The 25,435-nt window shown below is 52.6% G+C and overlaps 2 protein-coding genes across 2 annotated transcripts; one reads left to right on the top strand and one right to left on the bottom strand.

The window, feature by feature from the left end:
- Positions 1-322: 322 nt before the first annotated feature.
- Positions 323-16,872, top strand: PINK1 (PTEN induced kinase 1). The gene is made up of 8 exons (XM_084785637.1): positions 323-824; positions 5,510-5,773; positions 6,512-6,612; positions 8,982-9,164; positions 9,972-10,135; positions 13,162-13,289; positions 13,542-13,778; positions 14,870-16,872. The coding sequence occupies exons 1-8, from the start codon at positions 438-440 to the stop codon at positions 15,125-15,127; spliced, it is 1,722 nt and encodes a 573-aa protein (XP_084641763.1). The 5' UTR covers positions 323-437; the 3' UTR covers positions 15,128-16,872.
- Positions 16,694-23,723, bottom strand: DDOST (dolichyl-diphosphooligosaccharide--protein glycosyltransferase non-catalytic subunit). Its single transcript, XM_084785638.1, has 11 exons — positions 23,440-23,723; positions 23,210-23,320; positions 20,740-20,826; positions 19,989-20,092; positions 19,761-19,855; positions 19,298-19,391; positions 18,560-18,708; positions 17,999-18,146; positions 17,341-17,461; positions 17,148-17,254; positions 16,694-17,060 (listed from the first exon to the last, which is right to left on the bottom strand). Exons 1-11 carry the CDS (start codon positions 23,597-23,599, stop codon positions 16,911-16,913), a joined length of 1,326 nt encoding a protein of 441 aa, XP_084641764.1. The 5' UTR covers positions 23,600-23,723; the 3' UTR covers positions 16,694-16,910.
- Between the last annotated feature and the right edge of the window lie 1,712 nt (positions 23,724-25,435).

Here is a 25,435-nt window from a genome sequence, read left to right as displayed (position 1 = left end):
AACACAGCACTTTCTTATCTACAAAATTGACGCCCGTATATCACTGGTGGGAAAGTTAAGCCAGTTAATAAGTGTAAAGGGCCTGGATAGGTGAATGATAACAAATATTAGTTTGCTGGCTCAACTTCTCATCTTAACCAGGACCAGGGAAGTTAAGTTAGCAACCCCTCCTTCTGGGGTTCAAAGTGCAAACATTTAAGAGGATGCGCACAGCCAAGGCTACACAGAGAAACCCTGTCTCAAAAGACCAAAAAAAAAAAAAAAAAAAAAAGAGGATGCGCAAGTGAGCGCTCAGCGCCCCCGCGCGCCGAGCGGGAGAACTGCCGAGGCCCCGCCCCCCGCGCTTGCGCACATAGGCACCGCCCCCGAAGTTTGTTGTTGTTCTCCGCGTCTGGGACGTTTGTGGCGGTGGCAGCGGGTCCGGTCGCGGGGCCACCATGGCGGTGCGACAGGCGCTGGGCCGGGGCCTGCAGCTGGGTCGAGCACTGCTGCTGCGCTTCGCGTCCAAGCCCGGTCCGGTGTCAGGCTGGGGGAGGCCCGGCCCCGCGGCGGCCTGGGGCCGCGGAGAGCGCCCGACCCGGGCTTCAGGCTCCGGAGCACAGCCGCGCCCGCTCGGGCTCCCCCTCCCCGACCGCTACCGCTTCTTCCGCCAGTCGGTGGCCGGGCTGGCGGCGCGGATCCAGCGGCAGTTCGTGCTGCGGGCCCGGGGCGGCGGAGGCCCTTGCGGCCGAGCAGTCTTCCTAGCCTTCGGGCTGGGGCTGGGGCTGATCGAGGAGAAGCAAGCGGAAGGTCGGCGGGCAGCCCAGGCTTGTCAGGAGATCCAGGTGAGCACAGCTGGGAGCACCGGGAGCTGGCCGAACCAGGCCCGAGAGCAGCCCGAAGGGATGACGGGGCGGGGAGAGGGCGGGGCCTGGGGCAGGAGGAGGCGGGGTTAGGAGAGCGAGTGGTCGCCGGAGGGGGCGGAGCCACAGTTGACTGGCGCTTGGGCCGAGGCGAGGCTAGCTGGGAATCTGGCCAGACTTGGGGCTAGAGAAGGAGAGGTTATCACTAAAAACACAGCCGGGAGCAGGGGCGTGGGGACTCCTTGAGTAAGGAGGGAATCGGCAACTCGGGTTTAGGGTGGAGGCGTGGCTTCGGGCTTGGGACGAGTCTGGAAAGCGGTTCTAGTGCCGTTAAATTGGCGCTGCTGATTGGTGGCGGGCACAGAACCAGCAGCAGGGGCGGGGCTAGCTGGACAGTTGTAGGGGCAGGTCGGTCTGAGGGTGAACCAGGGCGTGGTAAGAGCGTGGACATTGGGACTGGCAGGTCCCTGAGCCGTGATTGGACAATTAAAGGGGTGGGGTACTTGAAGACCGGACTAAGCTGCGGGTGGCATTTTAGTTGTCTGAGGGCATGCCTAGACATGGTAGTGGTCAAGATATAAGGCAAAGATTAAGGTCTCTGTTTGACTGGGCTATAAATTCCCTGGATATCATCCGTTAAGGCTGACCTGGGCGCTGGAGAAATGGCTCAGAGGTCAAGAGCACTGACTGTTCTTCCAAGGTCCTGAGTTCAATTCCCAGCAACCACATGGTGGCTCACAACCATCTATAATGTGATGTGGTTCCCTTTTCTGGCCTGCAGGTGTACATGCAGACAGAGCACTGTATACATAATAAGTCTTAAAAACAAAAAACAAAACAAAACTGAGTCGGGCATGGTGGCGCACGCCTTTAATCCCAGCACTCAGGAGGCAGAGGCAGGCGGATCTCTATGAGTTCGAGGCCAGACTGGTCTACGTAGTGAGTTCAGGACAGTCAGGGCTACACAGAGAAACCATGTCTGTAAAACCAACGAGGGCAGGGGAAGGGACAGGGAGAGGAGAAAGCTGACCTGTTTCCCATCATTGATGGCCTAATTGGCCAACACTTTGCATTTCTTTTACAAAGAGTACTGCTAATTATTAGTTCCTGTTGTGCTGTGGCAAGTGGCTTTAAGTGATTTTTCTTTTGGAGGATAGAGCCCTAATTTGTATATGTAGCCTTGAACATCTGACCTTCCCATCTTCATCTCAAAGTGCTGGGATTACTGGCATGCGCTACTGTGTTTTGTATACCTTTTCTAAAATCATAAGGCTCCATGCCTTGATGCAGTTGTCATCCCAATTTATGGAGGACCCATTGTCAAAAAAGTCGAGATGGCTCACTCAAAAATCACACTCTTGGTAAAAGGTAGTGCCCGATTTTCAGCCTCCCAAAGCCTGTATGTGCCCTCTGCTGAGCCAGACTATCACCCCAGTTTAGCCAAACAATGTGAGAGGCTGAGCAGAGAAGACTGAGCTGTGGGAGAACACAGCAGCTCTAACGTTTTAGTTAACTAGAGTGGAGTTATGTCTGGATATATGGGATTTCTCTGGTGGTTTGTTTTGTTTTGTGTTTCGGTTTTTTCTGTGTATAGCCTTGCCTGTCCTAGGCTCCCTTTGTAGACCAGGCTGGCCTTGAACTCAGAGATCCACCTGCCTCTACTTCCTGACTGCTGGGATTAAAGGCGTGCGCCACCAGCGCCCGGCTTAAACTCTTAAAATAGCACAGAGACCTCTCTTTCTATTCACAAAGTCTTCTGGTCAAGGTCATCCAGACAAGCAAAACCAACAAGCTGTGTGTATTTAGAGACAGGGCTTATTGTGAGGACTTGGCTCATGCTGGGCAGGCTGAGCTAAAAGCGGCAGGCAGGCCCAGCAAAGAGCCAGCTCTGCAGTTCAAACTGTAGGTTGTTGGCTGCCAGAACTCAGCCTTTCTTGGGGAAGCTAGCCTTTTCCTAGGCGTTGGGAACACTTGCTGAGAGAGTGCAGCCCCTGCATCTTACAGGGTAGGGATGAGGGGCAGAGGGTGAGGAACCATGCTCAAAGACACTGATGCAGGACCAGGCAAGCATTTTCTCTACTCCCTGTTCCTAAGACTGGGATCCAATTCCTGTGTCTTACATAGCTGCACAGGGAGACGCTGCCTCAAGCAAGCAAGCAAACAGCCAAGTAGAAAAAGATATGAGTACAGATGACAGGTAAGCACATGTGAAAGTGTTCAACACCACTGGCCATTTGACAAGGGCACATTAAAATGAGATGAGGTATTCATGCATACTTACTGGAATAGCTAAAATAAAAGTTAGGACAATAGCAGATGCCAATGAGGGAAGGGAAGTGGGCTCTCTTGTTACATCACAAATGGAAAGTAATACAAAAATATGTGTTTACCACACCAGCCTGTCATAGAAGCCATCAGCATCTACTGGGGGAAACAGAAGCATTCACACAAAAACCTGTGTGCTGCAGTTGCTATGGAAACCGGTAACCCTAGCCCTAATCCTCAAAAGATTAAAAATAGATTCATTCTAGCCAGGATTCCACTTCTGCACATATATTCAGCATAATAGGAAGCATGGACAGAGCTTTATCCACTGACGCTCAAGGCAGCTTTCTTCCACTAGCCAGAGAGAGTGACCCCAGAGTGCATCAGTGCAGGAGTGGATAACAAAGTACACACACACACACATACACACACACACACTAGAGGACATCACCCAGCCTGCTACACATGGGTGAGTGTTGAAGACAGTATCTGGCTCTAGTTCTAAGAGCCAGGTGTCTATGTGTTCCCAGACAGACAGGAGGAAGAATGAAGTGCAGTTGTAGAGTCTTAGCTCTCTCAGCTGAATGGTGCTTGGGTGGTTGCTTAGCAACATGAAAATACATTTAAAATGCTCCAATTTTATTATATATATATATATATATATATATATCATACAATTAATGCTGGGCATGGTAGCCTATACCTCTAGTCTAAGCACTTAGAGGAGGCAGAGGCAAGCAGATCTTTGAATTTGAGGAGAGCCTGATCTACATAGCAAGTTCCTAGCTAGCTAGGGATATATGTAGCGAGACCCTGTCTCAAAAGAACATTTTTTTTCATAATTTAAATATAAATCTACTTAGTGTTGTATATAAATGATGGTAGCAACATTATTCATATTATCTCCAAAATACCCATCTGTGAGTGAAGAGTAACACCAGCCATGGTATAGTCATAATGAAATACTCCTCCACAGTAACAGGCACCCACCTATATGTACAGGTAGGGACCTGAATGTACCTTGGGGCAGCAGGCTTAATGTGTAAACTTGGGGCTTAGAAAGCTCCACACTGCACGATTTCATCTCTAACTCTCTTGACATGGGCTGTCCAGGGAGGCACAATGGTGACACAGGTGCTGGGAGAACCAAGGAGCTCTGTGGCCATGGAGCTGCCCTGCATCTTGACTGGGAGGTGATCACATGAAGATTGTGTGAAGCTGCATACTTGTGCAAGTTTGCCAAATGTAGTGACAGTTCAGTATGAGTTGTAGTTAACTGTGGACCCGTGTCAGTGTGATATTGTGCCACCACTGCACAATGTCCCTTTGTGGGGAAAGGGCACAAGGGACATTTTATGCTATTTTTGCCACTTCCTGTGAGTGTAGTTACTTCAGAATAAGAAGTTTAAAAGTGTCTTAGGCTCCAAACCCTGGTTGATGGGGATTCCTCTCTCCTGCCCCCTGGGCTTTGTGAAACTACTGGCAAGGAACATCCATTTTCATTGCATTAAACTATTAGAAGCCTCAGGTCAAAGTAGAGCAGCTTCTAGGGGCCTGTGCTGAGGAGGGTGCAGAGGGCGTGTGTGACAGCTGGTCCTGGGCTGGCTATGGAGGGAGGAGGATGGCCTAAGCTGGGGTGTGCCGGGCACAGCAAGAATGCAGCCGACGCCTGGGGGAGAGTGCCTGAAGGGACTCGGAGAGGGAAAGTACAGATGGGTACAGATGGGTGGGGTGTAGTCAGTAGAGCAGTTGCCTACTGTAGGTGAGGCCCAGGACCGCAGCCCAGCCTGGCCAAGCCACAGTTGTGTCCACAGGGAATAGGTTCTAGGTCCCATTCAGATACCAAAACCCACATATGCCAATCCACATCCCTTCAACAAGATGGCGGTTTTGGATGGACCTGTGCACAGCTCCTGTGTGCTGTAAATTGTGTGTCTCCATCGCTTACAGGGCCCAGTGTGGTGGTGCACAGTCCTGAGCAAATGCCATGTGAGGAGCTGCTGACTGGAGCGCTGATAGAATAGTGGCAAGGAAACGGGTTTCTCTGTATAGCCTTGACTGGCTGGCCTCGAACTCCCAGCGATCCACCTGCCTCTGTCTCCTGAGTGCTGGGATTAAAGGCATGTGCCACCATGCCCTGCACTCAGTTGCAATTTTTAAAGACTCTTTTCCATCTTCAGTTGGTTAGAGCCACAGATGATCACAGTGAAGGAACGTGTGAGACAGAACTGTCTTAGCCAATGAGGAGAGGCAGGTAGCATGTACCAGGGCAAGCCCACACTTAAAGTCAAGGTGGCAGTCTGGGTGAGGACCCTGCCCCACTGTGCCCTCCCCTCCTGTGTTTGCTTCATGGTGGCCTTACTATAGCCCCCCAGATCACAGTGCATCCTTTTTCCTCACAGGCAATTTTTGCACAGAAAAACAAGTTGGCGTCTGACCCACTGGACACACGATGCTGGCAGGGCTTCCGCCTGGAGGATTATCTGATTGGACAGTCCATTGGCAAGGGCTGCAATGCTGCTGTGTACGAAGCCACCGTGCCCACATTGCCCCAGCACCTGGAGAAGGCCAAATGTGCCGGCTTTCTAAGGAAAGGCTCAGATGGGGAGCAGGCTCCGGGGGCCCCTGCCTTTCCCTTCGCCATCAAGATGATGTGGAATATCTCGGTAAGGATGACCTTTCCTCTTCTCAGAAGGCACTTCTCAACGAGACCGTGTTCAGGGACTGGGGGAGATTGTCACAGGCTTTCCACAGGAAGGGCACTTCTCAACGAGACCGTGTCCAGGGACTGGGGGAGATTGTCACAGGCTTTCCACAGGAAGGGCCTGTAGAGTTAGGCATCGAGTCTGTCCTGTGAGAGTCTGGCACGGTCAGTCTCTGTTTGTAATTTACCCACCATCCAGGTTTCTCCCCCCAATTCTGATGGTGCCCTGGCTTCTGGCCTGTGAACCCCTCTGAGTGGAAATTGGCTAACCCACAGGTTTCTGAGCTAATAGTTATTTCATTTGAGATCAGTCATACGACCATTCTCCCCTGACCCTTAGGTTCTGTGGCCAGGAGTCCTGGTCTTCCCCATGCCCAACCACCTGATCCAGGACTTACTGTCCCCTCCCTGTGGTTAGCTGTGAGCGGATGGCCACCAGAGCCCTCCCTGGACTCTGTGCTGTGGCTTCTGTGCCTTCCCAGGGCCGCTTGACAACCAAGAGTTTGAGGCGTGGGAGGCTTGCTCCAAGTAGGACCTTCCTCCAGTCTCCAGGAGGAATTGCTTTTGGCTTGCGTTCTCTCACCATGGAGGTGAAAGCCAGCTCTAGGTTGCAGCTGCCTTGCAGCTACCCAGGCAGGGCTTGAACTTGACCTTCCGCAGGGGTCAGTGTCCTCATATGTGCACTTTGGGTATGTTCTAGGCAGGTTCCTCCACTGAAGCCATCTTAAACAAAATGAGCCATGAGCTGGTCCCAGCAAGCCGGGTGGCCTTGGATGGAGAGTACGGAGCAGTGGCTTTCAGGTAAGCACCCCTCCGCCCACCAGAGCACTCACGGGTTCTTTGGGAACAAACACATCATTTGTATCCTCAGCACCATGTTTAATGTGCCACACAGTTATTGAATGATGCTTGGGAAAGACGGAAGATCCTCTCACACCAGCTAATGATGTGGATGCCTGATTCACACAAGGAACTGGAGAGAACACCATCCAAACAGGCCCAGTTCAGAATGCTAGAGAAGCCGGGCGTTGTGACACATTCCTTTAATCCCAGCACTCAGGAAGCAGAGGCAGGCGGATTGCTGTGAATTTGAGGCCAGCCTGGTCTACAAAGCAAAAATCCAGGACATCCAGGACTACAAGAGAAACCGTGTCTTGGAAAACAAAAAACAAAACAAAAGCATTGTGTGGACATAGCGCCACCTAGTGGTACATGTGCCCTATCTCCACAGGTGGGAATACTATAGACAGTGGCCACAGCCTGGTGTACAGACTCCATCAGAAATAGCCCTGACCCTCCCTCTAGTTGTTTCCATGACTTTCATAGCTATCTGGCCTTCAGTCCTGTGTGTCTTCCTGTTTTTCCAGGTGACAGTGGCAGTTAGTTCTGCATTGTACCCCCAGTGCCTTTGCTAAGGGTACTAGCGGAAGCACTGCTGGGTCTCCAGAGGAACTCCTCTGGAGCACTCGGAGCCATGTCCACTTGGCCCCATCCAGAAGCTCCTTGCTGCTTCTCCCACCTCGTGTCTCATCCTTGACCATTGTGCTCTCCCCACTCCTCCCCAGAAGGACGAGCTCTGCCTGCTGGCTCGGGCTGCTCTCTGTACATTGCACACAGACCCAGGTCAGACACACCCGCCCATCTCTCCACAGTGCCTCAGAGCTTGTATGACCCCTGCCTGGGCGCTGCCAGCCTCCTGCGGGGGTCCTGACTCTCCCAGTCACCAATGACCCAGGGGCAAGGCCTATGCTGCATAGTGCAGGGGCCCACTCCTGTGACACAACACAGAAGGGGCAGAACAAGGGCACCAGGCCACAGGGCTCCAGGCCACGGCAGGCATCCTCTTGAACTTGGCTCCTCTCTGGGTGTTCCGCCATTCTCCTCTCCACCTAGGCACTGACGTTTCTTCCCTGTGGCTCTTATGTTCCTGCGGGCTTTTGCTTCCTGTCCCTTGTCCCCTAAGATAAGTGACTTCCTGGCCTGTTCGTCTTCCCACCAGCCATCGGGATCTCTGATGAACCCATGAGCACATTGCCCTTGGTTCCAAATGCCCACTCTTGTTTTTTTTTTTTTTTTAAGATTTATTATTATCATGTATACAGTGCTCTGCCTGCATGTACACCTGCAGGCCAGAAGAGGGCATCAGATCACATTATAGATGGTTGTGAGCCACCATGTGGTTGCTGGGAATTGAACTCAGGACCTCTAGAGGAGCAGTCGGTGCCCTTAGCCTCTGAGCCATCTCTCCAGCCCCCCACTCTTGGTTTTGTTTTTGTTTTTTGAGACAAGGTTTCTCTGTGTAGCCTTGGCTGTCCTGGACTCACTTTGTAGACCAGGCTGGCTTCAAACTCACAGAGATCCACCTGCCTCTGCCTCCTGAGTGCTGGGATTAAAGGTGTGGACCACCATGTCTGGCTTCCAAATGCCCACTCTTGATCCAGTCAGCTTTGAGGGCCAGAGCCACCCTGTCCCCGGTGTTAACCACTGTGCCTCTGTGTGGCCATGGCTATGGAGCCTCCTGTAGGAGTGGACACGGACCACTAGGTGGCACCAACTACAATGAACTGCATCTGTGTTGGGGTCTTACTTGGGAAAGGGCATGCTAGTCTCTGGGGTCAGGGAGATGATTTGGGGCTGGGTCCCTGTCCTCATGAAGCTAAAGATCTCTCCTGTGTTAGATCTCAGGGTGGTGACCGCTCTATTTGGAGTTCTGAGCATTGTAGCTAATGCCTGGTTCTCAGTGTGACAGATAAATGCATCCGCACCCAGTACCAGAGTGAGCACGACTGCAGTGCTTCTGTGCATTAGCGCCTTGCGCAGGGCATCGAGATCTTGCCCCATTTCCCCCTCCACCCCGAGCTCAGAGGGAATGAGCGGCACGGTCAAGGATTGAGCGTAGCAGCTTCCGGGTCTCTTAGCCACTGTGTTCTGCCATGTGCGATGAAGAGCTGGGCCACTGGTGGACTAGAGGAGCCGTTGAGAGTGAGGAGTCACCACTGTTGACGTTCTCCTCAAGCAGCACAGCAGCTGCGACAGGACAGACCTGCAGGGGATGTTGGGGACTGAGGGACTGAGGGAGTGAGGTGCGTGCCTGTCGTGGTGGCCTTAGCTCATCTTCCCAGCACTTGTCTCTGATGCTCGCTCATCTCTTGTTCCATTTTCCCAAACAGGAGATCCAGAGGCAATCCCAAGCAGCTGGGGCCACACCCCAACATCATCCGGGTTTTCCGAGCCTTCACTTCATCTGTGCCCCTCCTCCCAGGGGCCCTGGCTGACTATCCAGATATGCTGCCCCCGTGCTTCTACCCAGAAGGCCTGGGCCATGGCCGCACACTGTTCCTCGTTATGAAGAAGTAAGCAGGAGGTGGGGGGATGGAGGGGTGGGGGGATGGAGGGGTGGGGGGGGGGATGGAGGGGTGGGGGGGATGGAGGGTGGGGGGGATGGAGGGGTGGGGGGGACGGAGGGGTGGGGGGGACGGAGGGGTGGGGGGGACGGAGGGGTGGGGGGGACGGAGGGGTGGGGGGGACGGAGGGGTGGGGGGTGGGGGGGACAGAGGGGTGGGGGGGACGGAGGGGTGGGGGGGACGGAGGGGTGGGGGGGACGGAGGGGTGGGGGGGACGGAGGGGTGGGGGGTGGGGGAGATGGGGGGGTGGGGGAGATGGGGGGGTGGGGGGGACGGAGGGGTGGGGGGGACGGAGGGGTGGGGGGGACGGAGGGGTGGGGGGGATGGAGGGGTGGGGGGATGGGGTTTAAGGATCTTGAAGCAGCTTCTCCTTCCTCGTGGGAGCTGATCCCTGTCCCTGGAGCACAGGACTTCTGGGAGGAACAAAGCATGCCGCGGTGAGGGCTGTGTGCAGGAGAGAGCTGGGCTAGAGTGAAACACCCCATCTTCCAGGATATTCCTCCCAACCGGTGCTCTTGGCACATCTGTGGCTCCTCTCACTGTGGCGTCCTCCTCCTGTGCCACCTAACAGCAGAGGTGGATCTGAGGAGTCGGGGCTGCACTGTCATGGCTTCCGAGATTCAGGGTCAGGCTGGGTGTGGTCTGAAAGGACGAATGGAAATAGAGCAGAAGCTCCTGGAGAGGAGAGGGCCCGTCCTGGCAGTGAGTGAGGCTCTGGGAATTGTGACTCCCAGACCCTCTGCTCTCTTCTGCCAGCTACCCGTGTACCCTGCAGCAGTACCTTCAGGAGCGCACTCCCAGTCCCCGCCTGGCCACCGTGATGACCTTGCAGTTACTGGAGGGCGTGGACTACCTGATTCAGCAGGGCATCGCCCATCGGGACCTCAAGTCTGACAACATCCTTGTGGAATTGGACTCAGGTAGGTGCTGACCACAGCCTCAGTGCTCCAGGGAGGGGAAAGATAGCCCTCGAGGGCAAGGCATGTGTGCATGTGAAGTGCGCATGTGAGGGGCCAGAGTTGGGTACCAGGCCACTTCCTCCATCTTCCCCTTATGTGTTTAGACAGGGTCTTTCACTGAACCCAGAGCTCTCTGTTTCAGTTAGACTGGCTGGTCAGTGAGCCCCTGGGATCTCTCTCCACCCACCCCTCAGGGCTATAACAGCTTTTACCTGGGTGCTGGGGGTCCAGGCTTAGGTCCTCATAACTCTAACCACTGAGCTATCTCTCCAGCCCTTGAGTGCTCTGTTCTGTACTGTCGTCTTCTTTAGCTCCAGTACAGGAGAGGAATTCCATCTGATGGGTGAGACAGGCTCTTTTAGTTTCTGGGATCCTCTCTTGGCCCACTTGCAGAACACCACCATCAGTCCATCCTGTAGTTCTCAAACCAGTGAGAGGAACGTAGCCTCTCGGTCAGTGAGAGCTACCTGCATACACCCAGCACCTCCTGGGGATGCTCTAAAGGAGCCCCAGATGGCTGGGTAGTTAGGTGCTTTCTCTCCTGGATGACCCACATGGAAACGACTGCCTGAACTCCAGTTCCTGGAGACCTGCTGCCCTCTTGTGGCCTCCATGGGCACCTACATACACTTGACACACATAAACAGATAAAAATATTTTTTAAATTAAACTTAAGCCAGGCGTAGTAGTGCACTGCACGCCTTTAATCCCAGCACCCAGAGAGGCAGAGGCAGGGGAATCACTGAGTTCGAGGCCAGCTTGGTCTACAAAGCAAGTCAGGACAGCCAAGGCTACAACAAAGAAAACTTGTTTTAAAAAACCAAGAAAAGGAAAGCTAAGTGAATTGGCTTTTTCAAGGAACTCTGAACTCCTTTATCTTCCAAGGCCCATTTATTAGACTGTCGGCATTACAAATTCAAACTAGAGTATAAAGATCCTTGGAGGTGATGCAACCGAAGGTGCGGTCCTTTGGTCTCTTGGCATTATCTAGTTAACTAGAACATTTTCCACATGAAGTTCCCCACCCCACGCCTTATCTAGTCCCCTTCCTGGGCCCTGTGTGGCATATCGTGCACTTGTTGGCAGCCCTGCTTCTCCAGCTTGCTCATAAAGACTCCCATCCCAGTCTTGGCCTGAGCTCCTGGACACAGTCTAGTTCATCCATGTAGTGAGAATTCTGAAATTTTGATTTCTTTTAAAAACACAGATTAGGGGCCTGAAGAGTTGGCTTAGTGGTTATAAGAGCACTGTCTGCTCTTCCAAAGGTCCCGGGTTCAATTCCTAGCACCCACATGGCAGTTCACAACTGTCTGTAACTCCAAGATCTGACACCCTCACACCAATGCACATAAATTAAAATTAAATAAAAATATTTTTTAAATACACAGATTGGGGACTAGAGAGATGAGAGATGGCTCAGAGGTTAAGAGCACTGACTGCTTTTCCAGAGGTTCTGAGTTCAATTCCCAGCAACCACATGGTGGCTCACAGCCATCTATAATATGATCTGATGCCCTCTTCTGGCATGCTGGCGTACATGCAGGCAGAACACTGTATACATAATAAATCTTACACACACACACACACACACACACACACACACACACACACACACACGAGATTGTAAGAATGTGCTTTGTTTTAATCCCAGGTGTGGAATATGGGGCTGCTTTGTAGCAGCTATGATTTGCTTCATACGTGCTTTGTCAAGTCATGGCTGACTGTTGCCAGCTGCAGATAGTTTGTGCAACTGTGTGATGTTTGGAATTCTGGGGACTTTTTAGAGGGTGTATAAATGCTAGGGCCCGGAGAGGCGAGGTGGGTGGGTGGGTGGGTGGTTTTGTTAAGTAGTCGTGCTCAAAGGAGAAATTAGATATCCTGATGGTGAAGATTAAACTTGCCCCAAAACGCTGGATGCCCCTAGTCAGCAGGAGCAGTGTAACAGTAATACCAGCCCTGTTTCATGCACAGAGCTCTTTTCTTTCCTCTCAATCCTGTTTCTTTCCTATCTAGTGATAGGGAGTAAAACAGAGTGGGAGATAAAGGAAGGAAAGAAGAACCCACAAAATAGCAAAGACCAGATACAAGTGGCACCCCACTTTGGGTGACCCCCCCAACACTAGGTAGGAGAGAAACAATGATAGAAAAGTAAAGAGATCCCTGAATAAAGTCGGGGAGCAACGACGTGGTTAGCTACTCGCTGCTGATCAGGTTGTGGTTAGCTACTCCCTGCTGAGCAGGCTGTGGAGCTCGTTGGGGCAAGAATGAGCTTCACTGTGAGGACATGTAATTCCTTCTTGTTTCTTTGCACATGACGACTTACTAAGCCCACCCACCCACCCACCCCGTCTCTCTGGGCTCTAGCATCTATACACCCTCTGAAAAGTCCACAGAATTGCAAACTGCACAATCACAGAAACTATCTGTAGCTGGCAATATCATGGCCCGCCAGAGCACAAGGCAAATCATAGTCAGCTGCTTGTGAGGCAGCCCCATATCCCACACCCAGGATTAGAACAATAGCGCATTCTTATAGTTTGTGGGTTTTGGGGGGTGGTGGTTTTGGTTTTGGTTTTTCGAGACAGGGTTTCTCTGTGTAGCCTTGGCTGTCCTGGACTCGCTTTGTAGACCAGGCTGGCCTCAAACTCACAGAAATCCACCTGCCTCTGCTTCCTGAGTAATCAACGAGCGTACACCACTGCATCATCTGTTTTTTATTTTTTGGTTTTTTTGAGACAGGGTTTCTCTGTGTAACTGAGCCCTGGCTGTCCTGGACTCTCTTTGTAGACCAGGCTGGTCCACCTGCCTCTGCCTCCCAAGTGCTGGGATTAAAGATGTGCGCCACCACTACCCAGCCCCCTTTCCATTTTTTAAAGAACCAAAATTCCAGAATTATCACTATACATCCATGTCTTGGTGGTGGCTTCTGGAGGGACTGTTGGGGGCAGGGACAGACCCTGCTGCTTATCTCTGCCACCTCTCTGCAGACAGCTGCCCCTGGCTGGTGATCTCAGATTTTGGCTGCTGCTTGGCTGACAAGCATGTTGGCCTGCAGTTGCCTTTCACTAGCTGGTATGTGGACATCGGTGGGAACAGCTCCCTGAGGGCCCCTGAGGTGAGTCCTGCTGTGTTCTGCCATCAGTGGGTATTTCCTTAGTATTCCCAGTAAATGAGGGTTCCTGCCCCGATTCCTTTTTCACTAGGCTGACCTGAGGTCCGTGGGAGGTTTGTCAGCATCAACCGGGCAGTTTTGGCAGATCGCTCTGGGCTTGATGCATGGTTCCTTACATTCTGGGTTCAGATTTGATCCCAGCTTAGGAGACATGCATGAACCAAATGGGCTCTGACCTCACACTGTTTCTTGCAGGTGTCCACAGCCCAACCTGGCCCTCGTATAGTGATTGACTACAGCAAGGCTGACATCTGGGCTGTGGGGGCCATCGCCTATGAAATCTTTGGGCTTCCTAATCCCTTCTATGGCCAAGGCAGAGCCCACCTTGAGAGCCGCAGCTACCAGGAAGCTCAGCTGCCTGAGATGCCCAAATCGGTGCCTTCAGATGCAAGACAGCTGGTGAGGTCACTGCTCCAGCGCGAGGCCAGCAAGGTGAGGCTGATTCCAACCAAGCTTTGGGCTGTGTGGATGAGGGTCTCTGTTCATGTCTGAGTCAAGGCTAAGTGTAGGCATGCTCTACAGGGTTAAACAGAGCCTCCGCCACGTCAGGCAAAGGCCAACCACAGAACAGAGTAGGGTTGAGAACAGGAGTAGGAAACTTGGCCAGCAAGTCCTGGCAGTGCACCCTTTGGGTCTCTTTTACTACCTAGTCATAGGGCTTTTGTATGCTGGACACGCACTGTGGCACCCGTGCTCCCAGACCTCTTGGCTTTGGTTATGTAGGAAGTTGCTTAGGATAGCGTGGTTAGATGGCCCACCTGACAAGCTGAGTTCAATCCCTGGGACCCACATGAAGGTGAGAGAGCTGACCTCACACGTGTGTCACAGCACGGACACCCATACACAGCATACATAGCAATAATGAGAAAACTGTAGGGCCAGCAAGATGGCTCAGAAGAGAAGGGCACTTGCTGCCAAGTCTGATGACATGTTTGATCCCTATGACACACACTATGAAAGGAGAGAACCAATTCCCACAGCCCTGCCCCAATAAATAATGTGGTAAAATATTTTAATTTTGTTTAAAGGAGAGTGGCTTAGAAAGAAAAGGACGTTTCTGAGAAACTTGTAACAAAGATGCAGCATGTGGAAGGAAACCCTGTTCTCAAGCAGCAAGAGCAGGGAGGCCAATCTGTCTGAGCCAAACGTGCAGCGGCAGGTCTGCTGCAGAAAAGCCTGAGGCTGACCGACCTGATGCTGTTCTGCAGCCTCCACGCCTTAGTCTTCACAGCTGTCTTCTTGCAGCAGCTGCACAGACAGCGTTAATCAGCAACTACACCAGGTGCAAAGGCTTCTTGCCCCATGCTAGAGCCCAGACAGCAGTGTGTGAGTCCCCTCCGTGACAAAGGTGTCCCAGCAGAGCTGACATGGGCAAGGGCCTGGGCTTGGTTAGGGAGCAGCTGAGGGAAGATTGGTGGAGGAAGAGTCAAACTGGGGCAGGCCTGAAACGACGCTCACACGGCAGCAGTGTGCAGCAGGTGCTTGTTGCACGCATTCTGACTGCACCTTCCATTGCTTTGCAGAGACCATCTGCCCGTGTGGCTGCAAACGTGCTGCACTTAAGCCTCTGGGGTGAGCATCTTCTAGCCCTGAAGAATCTGAAACTGGACAAGATGGTTGGCTGGCTCCTCCAGCAATCAGCAGCCACTCTGCTGGCTGACAGGCTGTCGGAGAAGAGCTGTGTGCAAACGAAGCTGCAGATGCTGTTTCTGGCTAACCTGGAGTGTGAGGCACTCTGCCAGGCAGCCCTCCTTCTCCGCTCCTGGAGGGCAGCCCTGTGATGCCTCTGCTGTGCTGTTACTAAAACTCGGGACATCTGTGTTGTGACGTCATGATAGTATATGAAGGCCAAAGGAGGTAGCTTGGCTGGGTGGGGTGGGAGTCGGGAGACAAGCCGAGTGGAGGAGGGGCTGGTCAGCCACAGAGGAAGCCTCAGGTTCAGTAAATGCAAAGAGCGACCGTGACAATTCAAGCTGTAGACATTGGCTAGCTGTGCGGGCTTGTAGGAATCCTATAGCCCATCCTATTTAAGTCTCCAGGAGAATGAAAACATCAGTCCAGATCAGTTGGCAAGCGGCAGAAGGGCCAGACAGGAAATGACTCGCCTGTCACCGAGGCAAAAGGACAAGTACTACAACACCACTGACGCTGCAGTGTGCTTGTCAATAAATTCATTTTGTAAGTGGCAGGCCAGCATGGATCACAGGTGAGCTTACCAATGGCTGGGCTAGATGTATTCTTAACGCCTAGCTCTTAAAGCATGTTCCCTGACCTCTAAAGGGTGTCCATGCTAAACACAGTATGAGGGGCAGCCCTGTGCACACACCAGAAGTAATGAGTAGAAATTGCTCAGAGAAAGCACTGCCTGTCCTTGTATGTCCTCAGTGTAGCTGTGCGGGAGATGAGGGATTGCGGGGTCAGACCTGCGCTCCCTGTCAGAGATCCAAGATGAGACAGTGGGTGGCAGTTTATGGTATCTGTCCATTGTGCCAGGAATGGGCTTTGTCTGGCCAGTGCTGCTTGGAATGTGCCTCTGAGGCTGAGGACAACTAATGTGTGCAACAGTGTTCAGGGACCAACAGGAAAAGCCATCCTCTAATGGCAGGGGTAAGGTACGCCCAGAAATCTGTTTCTCGGTGTTCCCAGTTGCTTCTGGAATACTCCTCTCCCCAGGCACTGAGAGAGTGACTGTGTTTCTGGCCAGCATTCCTTACAGGAGCTGAGAAGTGTTAAATGCAAATTTACAACATAGAGCAGAGAACAGTGTGCTGATCTGAGTTTCTGTTAGACCCTAACAGTGAGAAAGAAGTCACATGTATTTAACATGTCACTGTTAAGAACACAGCACTCAGGAGGCAAAAGCAGGCAATCTCAAGAGTTCAAAGCCAGCCTAGTCTACAGAGCAAGTTCCAGGACAGCCAGTGCCACACACAGAAACACTGTCTCAGAAAACAAAACACAGATATGGCCTAAAGCCAATCAACATAAACAGGATTGTTTATTTTATGTATATGTTTGCTTGACCTTACGATGCACCACTTGAATGCCCAGTGGCCACGGAGGCCGGATAAGGGGCATCAGATCTCCTAGGTATGGAGTCACAGACTGTTGAAAGCTGTGGGTGCTAGGGCTTAAATTTGGGTCCTCTGCAAGAGATCCAGTGCTCTTAACCACCAAATAAATCTCTTCCAGGCCCTCAAAGGTCTTAGACCATCACTGTCAATGTAGTTCCCACTTTGTGGTTCCCACCTTCCCTCTGTGAGGAGAGCTAGAAGACCCGCAGTCTCTGGCCCATGATCCCTAGACAGCAGCCAAGCCTTCACCAAGTGTGACGGGGCCAGGTGATGTGTGAGGGCAGTGGTTCTCTTTATTTTAGAAACGGGTGGCTGCACATATGAAAAACACCAAAGTGATTCAAAGTGGGAAAATTTACCAGAAAAAAATGTTCCCTGCCCCTCCATCCCATAGTCATCACCCCCTGAGGTAAGGCTGTGCCAGTTTCCCATGGCATTAAAAAACAAAACAATCCATTCTGGCCGTCTCCTGCCGTGTGGAGCCCCAGGCTCAGTCAGCCTTCTCCTTCTCCTTCATGTGCAGGAAGACGATGCTGAAGATGAAGAGCCCAGCCATCATGGAGAAGGCACTGGCGTAGTAGGGATAGGCCGAGGGGATGAAGCGCTCATACTGTGTGTGCTGGAGTGGCCTCACTGACACCTGTAATAGGACACGGTGGCAGCTCTGGTGGCTGAGAAGCCTAAGGCGGACACCTACTGGCCAGAAACAGGGACTGCCCCTGCTTACCTGGGTGGAAGAGTACAGGTGTGTGTAGCCCAGCCGGTTGTAATCCACTTTAAACTGGAATACACCATACACATCTGGCAGCTTGAACTGGACACTGTACTTGCCACCTAGGAAGAAGCGACACTCAAAACCAGGAGGGTTTCCCAGAGGCCAGTGCACCTTGGGGCAGGCCCAGGTCAGAAGTCACACTCACCTTTCCTCTTCAAGAAGGTCCTGACAAAGGGGTCAATGCGCACAAACTCCAGCTGAATGTCATCACCATCAAAGGGGACCCACTTGCCACTGGAGAGTTGTTCAATCACAATGCTGTACTCCTGTGGTGAGAGGCTGGTCAGCTAGGAGCCAGCTGTGGAAGGGTACCACCACCTATAGGCAGAACTGTCCTTAATTCCCACCCCGCAGCCATGGCAGGGACCCCAGGAGGCCTGCAGCCACTGTGGCTGACCACTCCTCAGCAGGGTCAACAGCTGGAGCGCCTCTGCTTTCTCGGCCTAAGGTCCCTAGCGGAGTCCATGGGCATCACGATGTACTCAGGAGTGCACTCTACCCTGACTGCAAGGACTGGCAAGTGAGGCGGCTGCCTTTTCTCCTCGGCCTATAAAATCCAACCCAAAGCTCCAACTGCAATGCCACTTTTCTGGTAAACCTGACTTCCCTGTTAAGTGGAGCAGGCCCTCCGACTGCTGTGCTGCCACTGGGCCTTCAGTTAGCACTGGTGGCCTGCTCCACACCCTGCTGACTCTTAGGGACAGATTCAAGTACCTCCTACTCCTGGGTGCCCCTGAGGTGGCTGAGCTACCTGAGCCACCCAGGTCAGATCCTTAGGACCCACCCTCCCCAGGAGCTCTTACCACCAGGTCGGTGACAGTGTAGGCATTGGGTGGCGCCGTCTCACCCACCCGGTGATGGGACACGGGCCCTACTCGAAGGACACCCTCCTCCTTGAACACCCAGCGGGAGAGGGCCACAGCCAACTCATAGTTGCCTGTCTGAGAATACCTGGAGGAAGAGGAAAGGTGAGGCTGCAGCCACTTGCTGCTGGTGCTGATGGGCCAGACCACTCCTGTCTCCCGGGCCACAAAAAGGAAGGTGCACACACCTACTGGTCCATGGGCAGACACTGAACAGTGAGGTTGCAGGTGGTGCTGCTATGGGTCATCTGCACAATCAACCCCAACCCATTTTGTACTGGAGAATGAACTGGGCCTAGTGCCTGTGGGGTGAGTGCTCACACACGACTTAGAGGGCTTCACACAAGCCACCACCACCATGATAAGCATGGGGCACCAATGCCAGCGGCACTACAACAAAGTCTATGGACAGTCTGAGCCCTGAAGGTACACATTTCACACACTTGGCTAAAAGGCTCTTCTCCCCTAACACAGACCTCATGTTCCAAGCTCTGGCATTACCTCTGGGCACCGGGTGTGGCCTTCTGCACTGCTGAGTTGAAGAAGGCATCACTGAAGAAATCAAGAGACCCACTGAAGATGACTCGGGCATTGTTCCTGGCCTGGAGCCCGGCGATCAGAAGTGTATTCTTCCCCACGGCGTGGGGGTACTGGGGAAAGAAGAGGGCAATCCAGAGCTGCGCACATCTGGACAGCTACATAGCTATGTCCCACATTCACCTGAGGGAAGACTAGACTAGGATCCCACTACTTGTCCCCAGTCCCATCACCTCTTCATCAGTGTCAGCAAAGCCCACCTCTCCTGCTTTGATTTTTTTTTTTTTTTGGTTTTTCGAGACAGGGTTTCTCTGTGTAGCCTTGGCTGTCCTGGACATTCTTTGTAGACCAGGCTAGCCTCAAACTCAAAAAGATCCACCTGCCTCTGTCTCCTGAGTGCTGGCATTAAAGGTGTGCGCTACCACACCCGGCTTCTGCTCTGATTTTCAAGTAAAAAGTGCATGCTGGGGGCTGGAGAGATGGCCCACCAGTTAGGAGCACACTATCTGCTCCTCCAGAGGTTCTGAGTTCAATTCCCAGCAGCCACATGATGGCTCACAACCATCTATACTGGGATCTGATGCCCTCTTCCAGCATGCAGGTGTACATGCAGAGCGAGCACTCATGTACATAAAAAATAATTTTTTTAAAAAAGTGCTTCCCACTGGGCCTCTGGAGTGCAGAGGCTGCCAAGGCTCTTACCTGGGTGATGGGCTTATCTGGGAAGAAGGAGTAAGAGGTTGAAGAGCCTGTTAGGATGTCTAAAACCAAGGGATTGTCAGGGTCTGCCACCATTCTGCAAGGGAAAGGAGAGAGGATCCTAGCACTGAGCAGGTGGCTGCAAGACACGGGGACCCCACGCCATCTCCTCCCCCCCCCCCCAAAAAAAACTTCGTTTTCCTTTCTCATCTGTTCATCATCTACTCGTTCAAAGGTCTCACTAGCCAGGTTGGCTTGGAAGCCCCTATCCCCCTGCTTTAGCCGCCTAAGTCAGACACGCACAAGGATTCTTCAATAGCCAAGCACTTAGGGCTCCCCCTGTTTATAGTAGACTCATTGGTACCACCTGGGGAAGGAACATTCTCAACCCTAAGTTTGCCTTAAGGTCCACCAACAGCAAGTGGCCCTTGTCCCTCCCAGTCTTGCCGATCCCCTGCACGCTTACCCAACTCCCCGGAAGAGAATGGGGTTGGGCGATGACTTCCCAACAATGGTTGGGGCCTTCAGCAGGTTCTCAGCATCAGCCACGATGAGCGTATGCTGCAAAGGTACAGACAGGTCAAGCAGGATCTAGAGAAGGGTTGTAGGGCCAGGGGGTCCTTTGACTCCCAGCTGGTCTCTGAGCTGAGCATTGCTCTGAGTTCCAGGTATCTGGGGGAACGAGCCTGATTACCTGGCCAAGGTCTGAGACATCGTAATTGTGATGGTCGATGACGGCTGTCTTCTCTTCATCAAATTCAATCCCACACTCACTGCCCAGCTCCCGAAGAGGGTCACCTGCACAGACCCAAGAGATTGCCTGGCTGAGTCCTGGTCGGTAGGTCTCAACGCAGGTCATGGCTTCACTGCTCACCCTGTGCTGCATCAGGCAGGGCACCACCTCCAAGGTTCAGATATTAGTGGAAGTAAACGATAGTGCTCCTCCCCTATGCGCTTCCTTGCACAAAGATAGAATTTGGTTCAGCCCATGCTCACTTAGCAAACTCAGCAAAGCCACAGGCAATGCTGACGTCCACAGGCCTGAGCTCACCATGCTCCGTATGACCTCGCCAGACCTACTGAGAGGAGCATGGCTGAAAGTCTGTCACTGATGAAAACCAGGCCCTGAGCTGTTTACTGCTGGAGATGTGGGACCAGGCCAGGAGCCAAGGATGCGACTCTCTCCCAACTCCTGTACAACTCTGCAACTTTGAAAACCAGAATCTGAAACCAAATCTACCCACTGCCATCCAATAGAACACAACAAAGAGAAAACCAATCTGTCCTCACTGTCACTGTCACAGGACAGGACAGGACAGGAGGGACCCAGGGCCAGGTAAGTCCTGCGGTTCCCACTGCCTCCCTGGCCAGGGCTCAGCTAGCCAATGCTCTGATATCCAAGCAGAACTGGTGGAACACCCCGGAACACCCTAGGACAGACTTACCGATGTCAGAGCTGGCAGCCACCAGAACACTGCCGCCACCGTCTATGAAGGCGCTGATGGTCTCCACATTGATGTTTCCTCCAAAATCTGAAAGAAAGCCCCCAGACACAGTGACGAGAGGCACCCTGTCCCCACTGTCTGGAGATGAGACACCCTCTAGAGCAGCCACAGTTGATGTGAGCGGTTCCCATTGATCCCACAATGAGAGAGTAGATTCACCTGTGTGCTCCATGCCACTGACCTGCGTGCTCAAAGCAATGCCTCGGCGTCCAGATGGAGTCGCCACACTCATCCTAGTCACATTTGCTGAGGTGAGAGCACATATTCCGTGCCATCTATTCCCACAGAAACTCTGACCTTTCCACCCACATTTCACAGAGTAATGCTATTCAAATGCTCAGGCGCCTTCAGCACCTGTAGCTGGCACCTGGGGTCACCTTACAGCACACTATCAATGTCATTCGCCTAAAGTATTTGAGAAGGCACTGCAGAATCCACAGATGACACTGCCACTTGGCTGTGGGGCTCACCGGCCTAACCCTGACAGCTTCCTTGTCTCATTATCCATTCAGTGCTTTAAACATCATCCAAAGGGCTTGCTGGTTTCTGGCACTTGAAGGACACAATCCTATCCTGTTCTGGCCAGAGCACTTAGTTCACTACTGCCACCAGCCTCCAAACTAGCACCAGTGGGCTTGTGGAGCGCTAGGGTTCTCTCCAGAGTGAGTCTGTGTTCAACACAAGGCAATCCACTTACATGCTAAGTATTATGGGCTGGGAACAAAGAAAAGGGCGATGAGGAAAGGAAGCCATTGTGCTAAAGTTAGTGAGGAGAGCCTGCAACACGTGAGAAGACAGCAGGGTGAGCCTGAGCATGGCATAGAGGAACAGCACACAGGCAGAGTACATGACTGTGTGCAGCCTGCCTGGTAGGGTGAGCCACAGGGCCAGTCTGAGGACCAGGAGGATTCTGAGCAGAAGAATGTGACTTCCTCAGTTCCAAGGCAGAGCTAGGTGGCATGCGGGTTAGAAGGTACTGTGAGGCCAGGCTGTGAAAGCATTCCTAAACCAGTAGCTGTTGGGAGAGGGGGACCTTCCCATGAGACCTAAAGGGAACCAGCAGGAGCCAGAGGGAAACACTTAAGACAGGAGGCAGAACCCACTCTGTAAACTACAGAATACAAAGGACAACCTGGGTCAAAGACAAAATGAAAAAAAAAAAAAAAAGCTATCTAGCATGCTCAGCAAAACAGCAAGGCAAAAGAGAAACAGGGCTGGAGAGGCAGCTCAGTGATTAAGAGCACTGGCTGCTCCTCTAGAGGAACCAGGGTTAATTAATTCCCAGCACCCACACAGCAGCTCACAAGCGTCTGTAAGTTCAGGCCTAATGGATGTGCCACCCTCTGGTGGCCTCTGAAGGCTTCAAGCATACACATGGTGAGACCGATATGCTTGCCAAACACCCACACAAAAACCAAATAAATAAATGAGATATAGCCAGATATAGTCAGGTAAAGACACATGTGAGGAGGCTACAACTATGTGACAGCTATGCAAGACAGCTATCTGCTCTTGGTGTGGGAACACCAGACTCTCAGGCCCAGGGGAGTTAAGAACACTTTTCCAAAAACACAGGTGGAGGAAGGAGGCAAATTTCAGCTCGGTATAACTTCCTGACAGAAATGTCCGGTGGTGGAGGGGACTGCCTCGTAAGATAGAAATAGGTAAGCTAGAAACATTCATTCCATCCAATAGTCTCTGAGGGCTGGGGAGATAGCTCAGTGCACGGCCATGGGGCACCTGGTTCAAATCTCCAGTAAGAGCTGAAAATGGCAGATAGTGCCTATAGCCCAAGCATTAGGAGGCAGAGATAGGTAGATCCTGAGAGCTCATTGGCCAACCTGCTTAGTCATAATGGCAAAATTCAGGTTCAGTGAGAGACCCTGTCTTAAGAGAGTAAGGAGGAGAGTGACAGAGTTAAGTGACCCAACACATCCTTCTCTGGCATCGCCATGTCCGTCTACAACCTCACACACACATGCATACACCCACCACCACCAATACCAATTAGCCTGTGTGATTCGGCCAGACACATCCGTCAGGACACACGTGTATGTGTCTATTTGATTTCTTATGATCTACCACCCGCAGAATGACGTTTTACAGCAATTCATGTTAACAGGACAATTCTTGGCACACAAACACGTCAAATCAAAGGCTTCTTTGTCATCTTTGTTAGAGAAAACCCCCTTCTCCATAAGCAAAGTGTCTATCCCGACATCTGACTCTATCCTTTAACGGATATCCTTTTTGAAAGATGAAATCTCCAAGGCCCAGGCTGGAATTAACATTTTCCTCTACTGTACTTCCGCAACTAATCTCGAGACACAGAACATGCCCACGACCCATAAGAAGACAACGGAGTCCTGAGCCTCAAATCTCAGTTCTGGGGGGGACGTGACGCCCTTACCTTCCACCGACGGGGAAAAGACGATGAGGTTGTCGTAGAGGAATTCCCCGTACTTAATGAGGGACAAACTGGGATCATCTGCGGTCTTGAAGGTGAGCTCAAAGCCCCGGTCTGGAGAAGAAAACAGAAGTTGGGGCAGACGGTCAGAAGAGGAATCCCTGCTGTCGCCGTCTGAGGGTGCCGCCTTCCCCGCCCCAACCCCCCCGCCATGCCCGCGCCGAGGCGCTCACCCTTCAGGCTGCGAAAAAACAGCGAGTGCGTGTCCCGCACGTTGAGGTTATCCAGCAGCACGAGGGTGCGGGGGCCGCTGGCGCAGACGCAGCCGAGAGCAGCCAGCAGCAGCGCGCAGAGGGGCCAGGCACGGACGGCGACGCGGGGACCCATCTTCATCTCCCACTCAGAAGGGCCAGCACCTGGACGCCGGAAGTGTCCCTCGCGGATGCCCAATGGCCGCTCGCAGCGGTGGAGTACCACCTGGAAGTGGTCCGGGTACTCCGTGGCCCCGGCGGCCCATGCCGGGACGAGGACGGACTGAGAAGCAGGGAACGCCGCCGGAAGTGCTGCGTCGGGCCGGATTCTCTGCACCTTATTGGTGGACTATGCTGAGGCTCCGCCTCCCCCAGGAAAAAGGGCCAATTCAAGAGAGACAGCTCCGTAGCTCCGGCCAATCAGAAAAGCCGAGTGCCCTTAAGCTCCGCCCGTGCCAGCTCCCGCCGTGGGTCTCAAACTCAGATCGTTTTCTGGACTTTCTGTTTCTTTCCTAGGCTGCTGGTCCCTATTTCCCCGCGCAGGACGTAGTTGTCGCTACTTGGACGAAATCGAAGTCACCTCCTTGTCCCTCACTGGTCTACTGGGCTAGGAAGCAGGCCCTTATCTCTAGGGAGCAATGGGGTTGGGAAATAGGCTCCTAACCAGACGGGAAAGAGAATGGATGGCCAAGAGACAGGTTAGCGATTAAAAGGCCCTTCACACCCGGGATTGGTGGCTCATGTCTTTAATTGCAGCGCTCGAGTGGGAGGTAGAGGCAGGCAGATCTTTGTGACTTTAAGGCCAGCGTGGTCTACATAGCGAGTCTAGGCCTGCCAGGGTTACGTATTAAGAGCAAAACAAAATGGTTCAGCTAGTTAAACGTGCTTGCCACCGAGACTGACGACCTGAGTTCAGTCCCTGAGTCCCACACGGTGGAAGGAGAGAACCGGCCTCTGCAAGTTGTCTTCTGAATTACACACCAACCCAAGCCTCGGGTAAGAAATAAAACGTAAAGGGCGAGGGATGTAGTTCAGTGGGTAACCTCTTACCTAGCACGCACGAAGGCCTGGGTTTGATCACCGGTATAATACACAATGAGGCATGGTGGCACACACCTGTAATCTGAGCACTCCTGGTGCAAACAGCAGGATAATTAGTTCAAAGTCATCCTCAGCTGCATGCCAGGTTCAGAGCTAGCTGTATGAGACCCTGTCTCTATAAAAATTATCGCTCCCGCCGGAAGTGGTGGTGCACGCCTTTAATCCCAGCACTCGGGAGGCAGAGGCAGGCGTATTGCTGTGAGTTCGAGGACAGCCTGGTCTACAAAGGGAGTATAGGACAGCCAAGGCTACACAGAGAAACCTTGCCTAAAAAAAAAAAGCCTTGCCCTCAACTTCTCTGCAGCACAACCCCACCACCCAGTGACAGTGACTTTTGGTGTGTGCCACTGCTTGGGGGTCCCCTTCCAAGTGTCGTCCTTGCTTTGAGCACTGCCAGCCTTTAGAGCACACACCCTGAGTTGCCCATCTCCCACCTGCTGCTCTTCAGCTGCCCCCACCAGTCTATTGTCACCACCCTTCTTAGAGGGGTGAGTGGAGCTTTGCTCCCATAGAAATCAGAGGTGGCTTCCCGTGACTGGTTCTAGTGCAGCGACCCTTTGTAGCCTCACCTTCTGCCCTGGCTACTTCAGTGAACTCCTGGGCCTACCACAGTCACTGATATAAAGGAGGAGGGAGGAATGGGAGGGCTGGTGGGTGCTACTGTTGAGAGAGGTGGCTCAGGACCCATCATCTCCCTTACTGTGGGCACACCACAGGCCAGGCCTGGAATACAAAGGGGAGGGCTGCCATGGCAACCTGGATTCGTTTTTTTTTGTTTTTTTTTTTTTTTTTTTTTTTTTTGGCTGTGTCAGGACACCCAGTTCCATTTCAGGCACTGAGGACTGTCAAAACTGAGGCCCAGGTGGGAGAGCAGGAG

The sequence above is a fragment of the Acomys minous genome (assembly GCF_964271855.1).
Source record: "Acomys minous genome assembly, chromosome: 6".
Classification (NCBI taxonomy): Eukaryota; Metazoa; Chordata; class Mammalia; order Rodentia; family Muridae; genus Acomys; species Acomys minous.
Note: the sequence above shows the minus strand (reverse complement) of the source record. Positions and strands in the feature narration are given on the sequence as shown.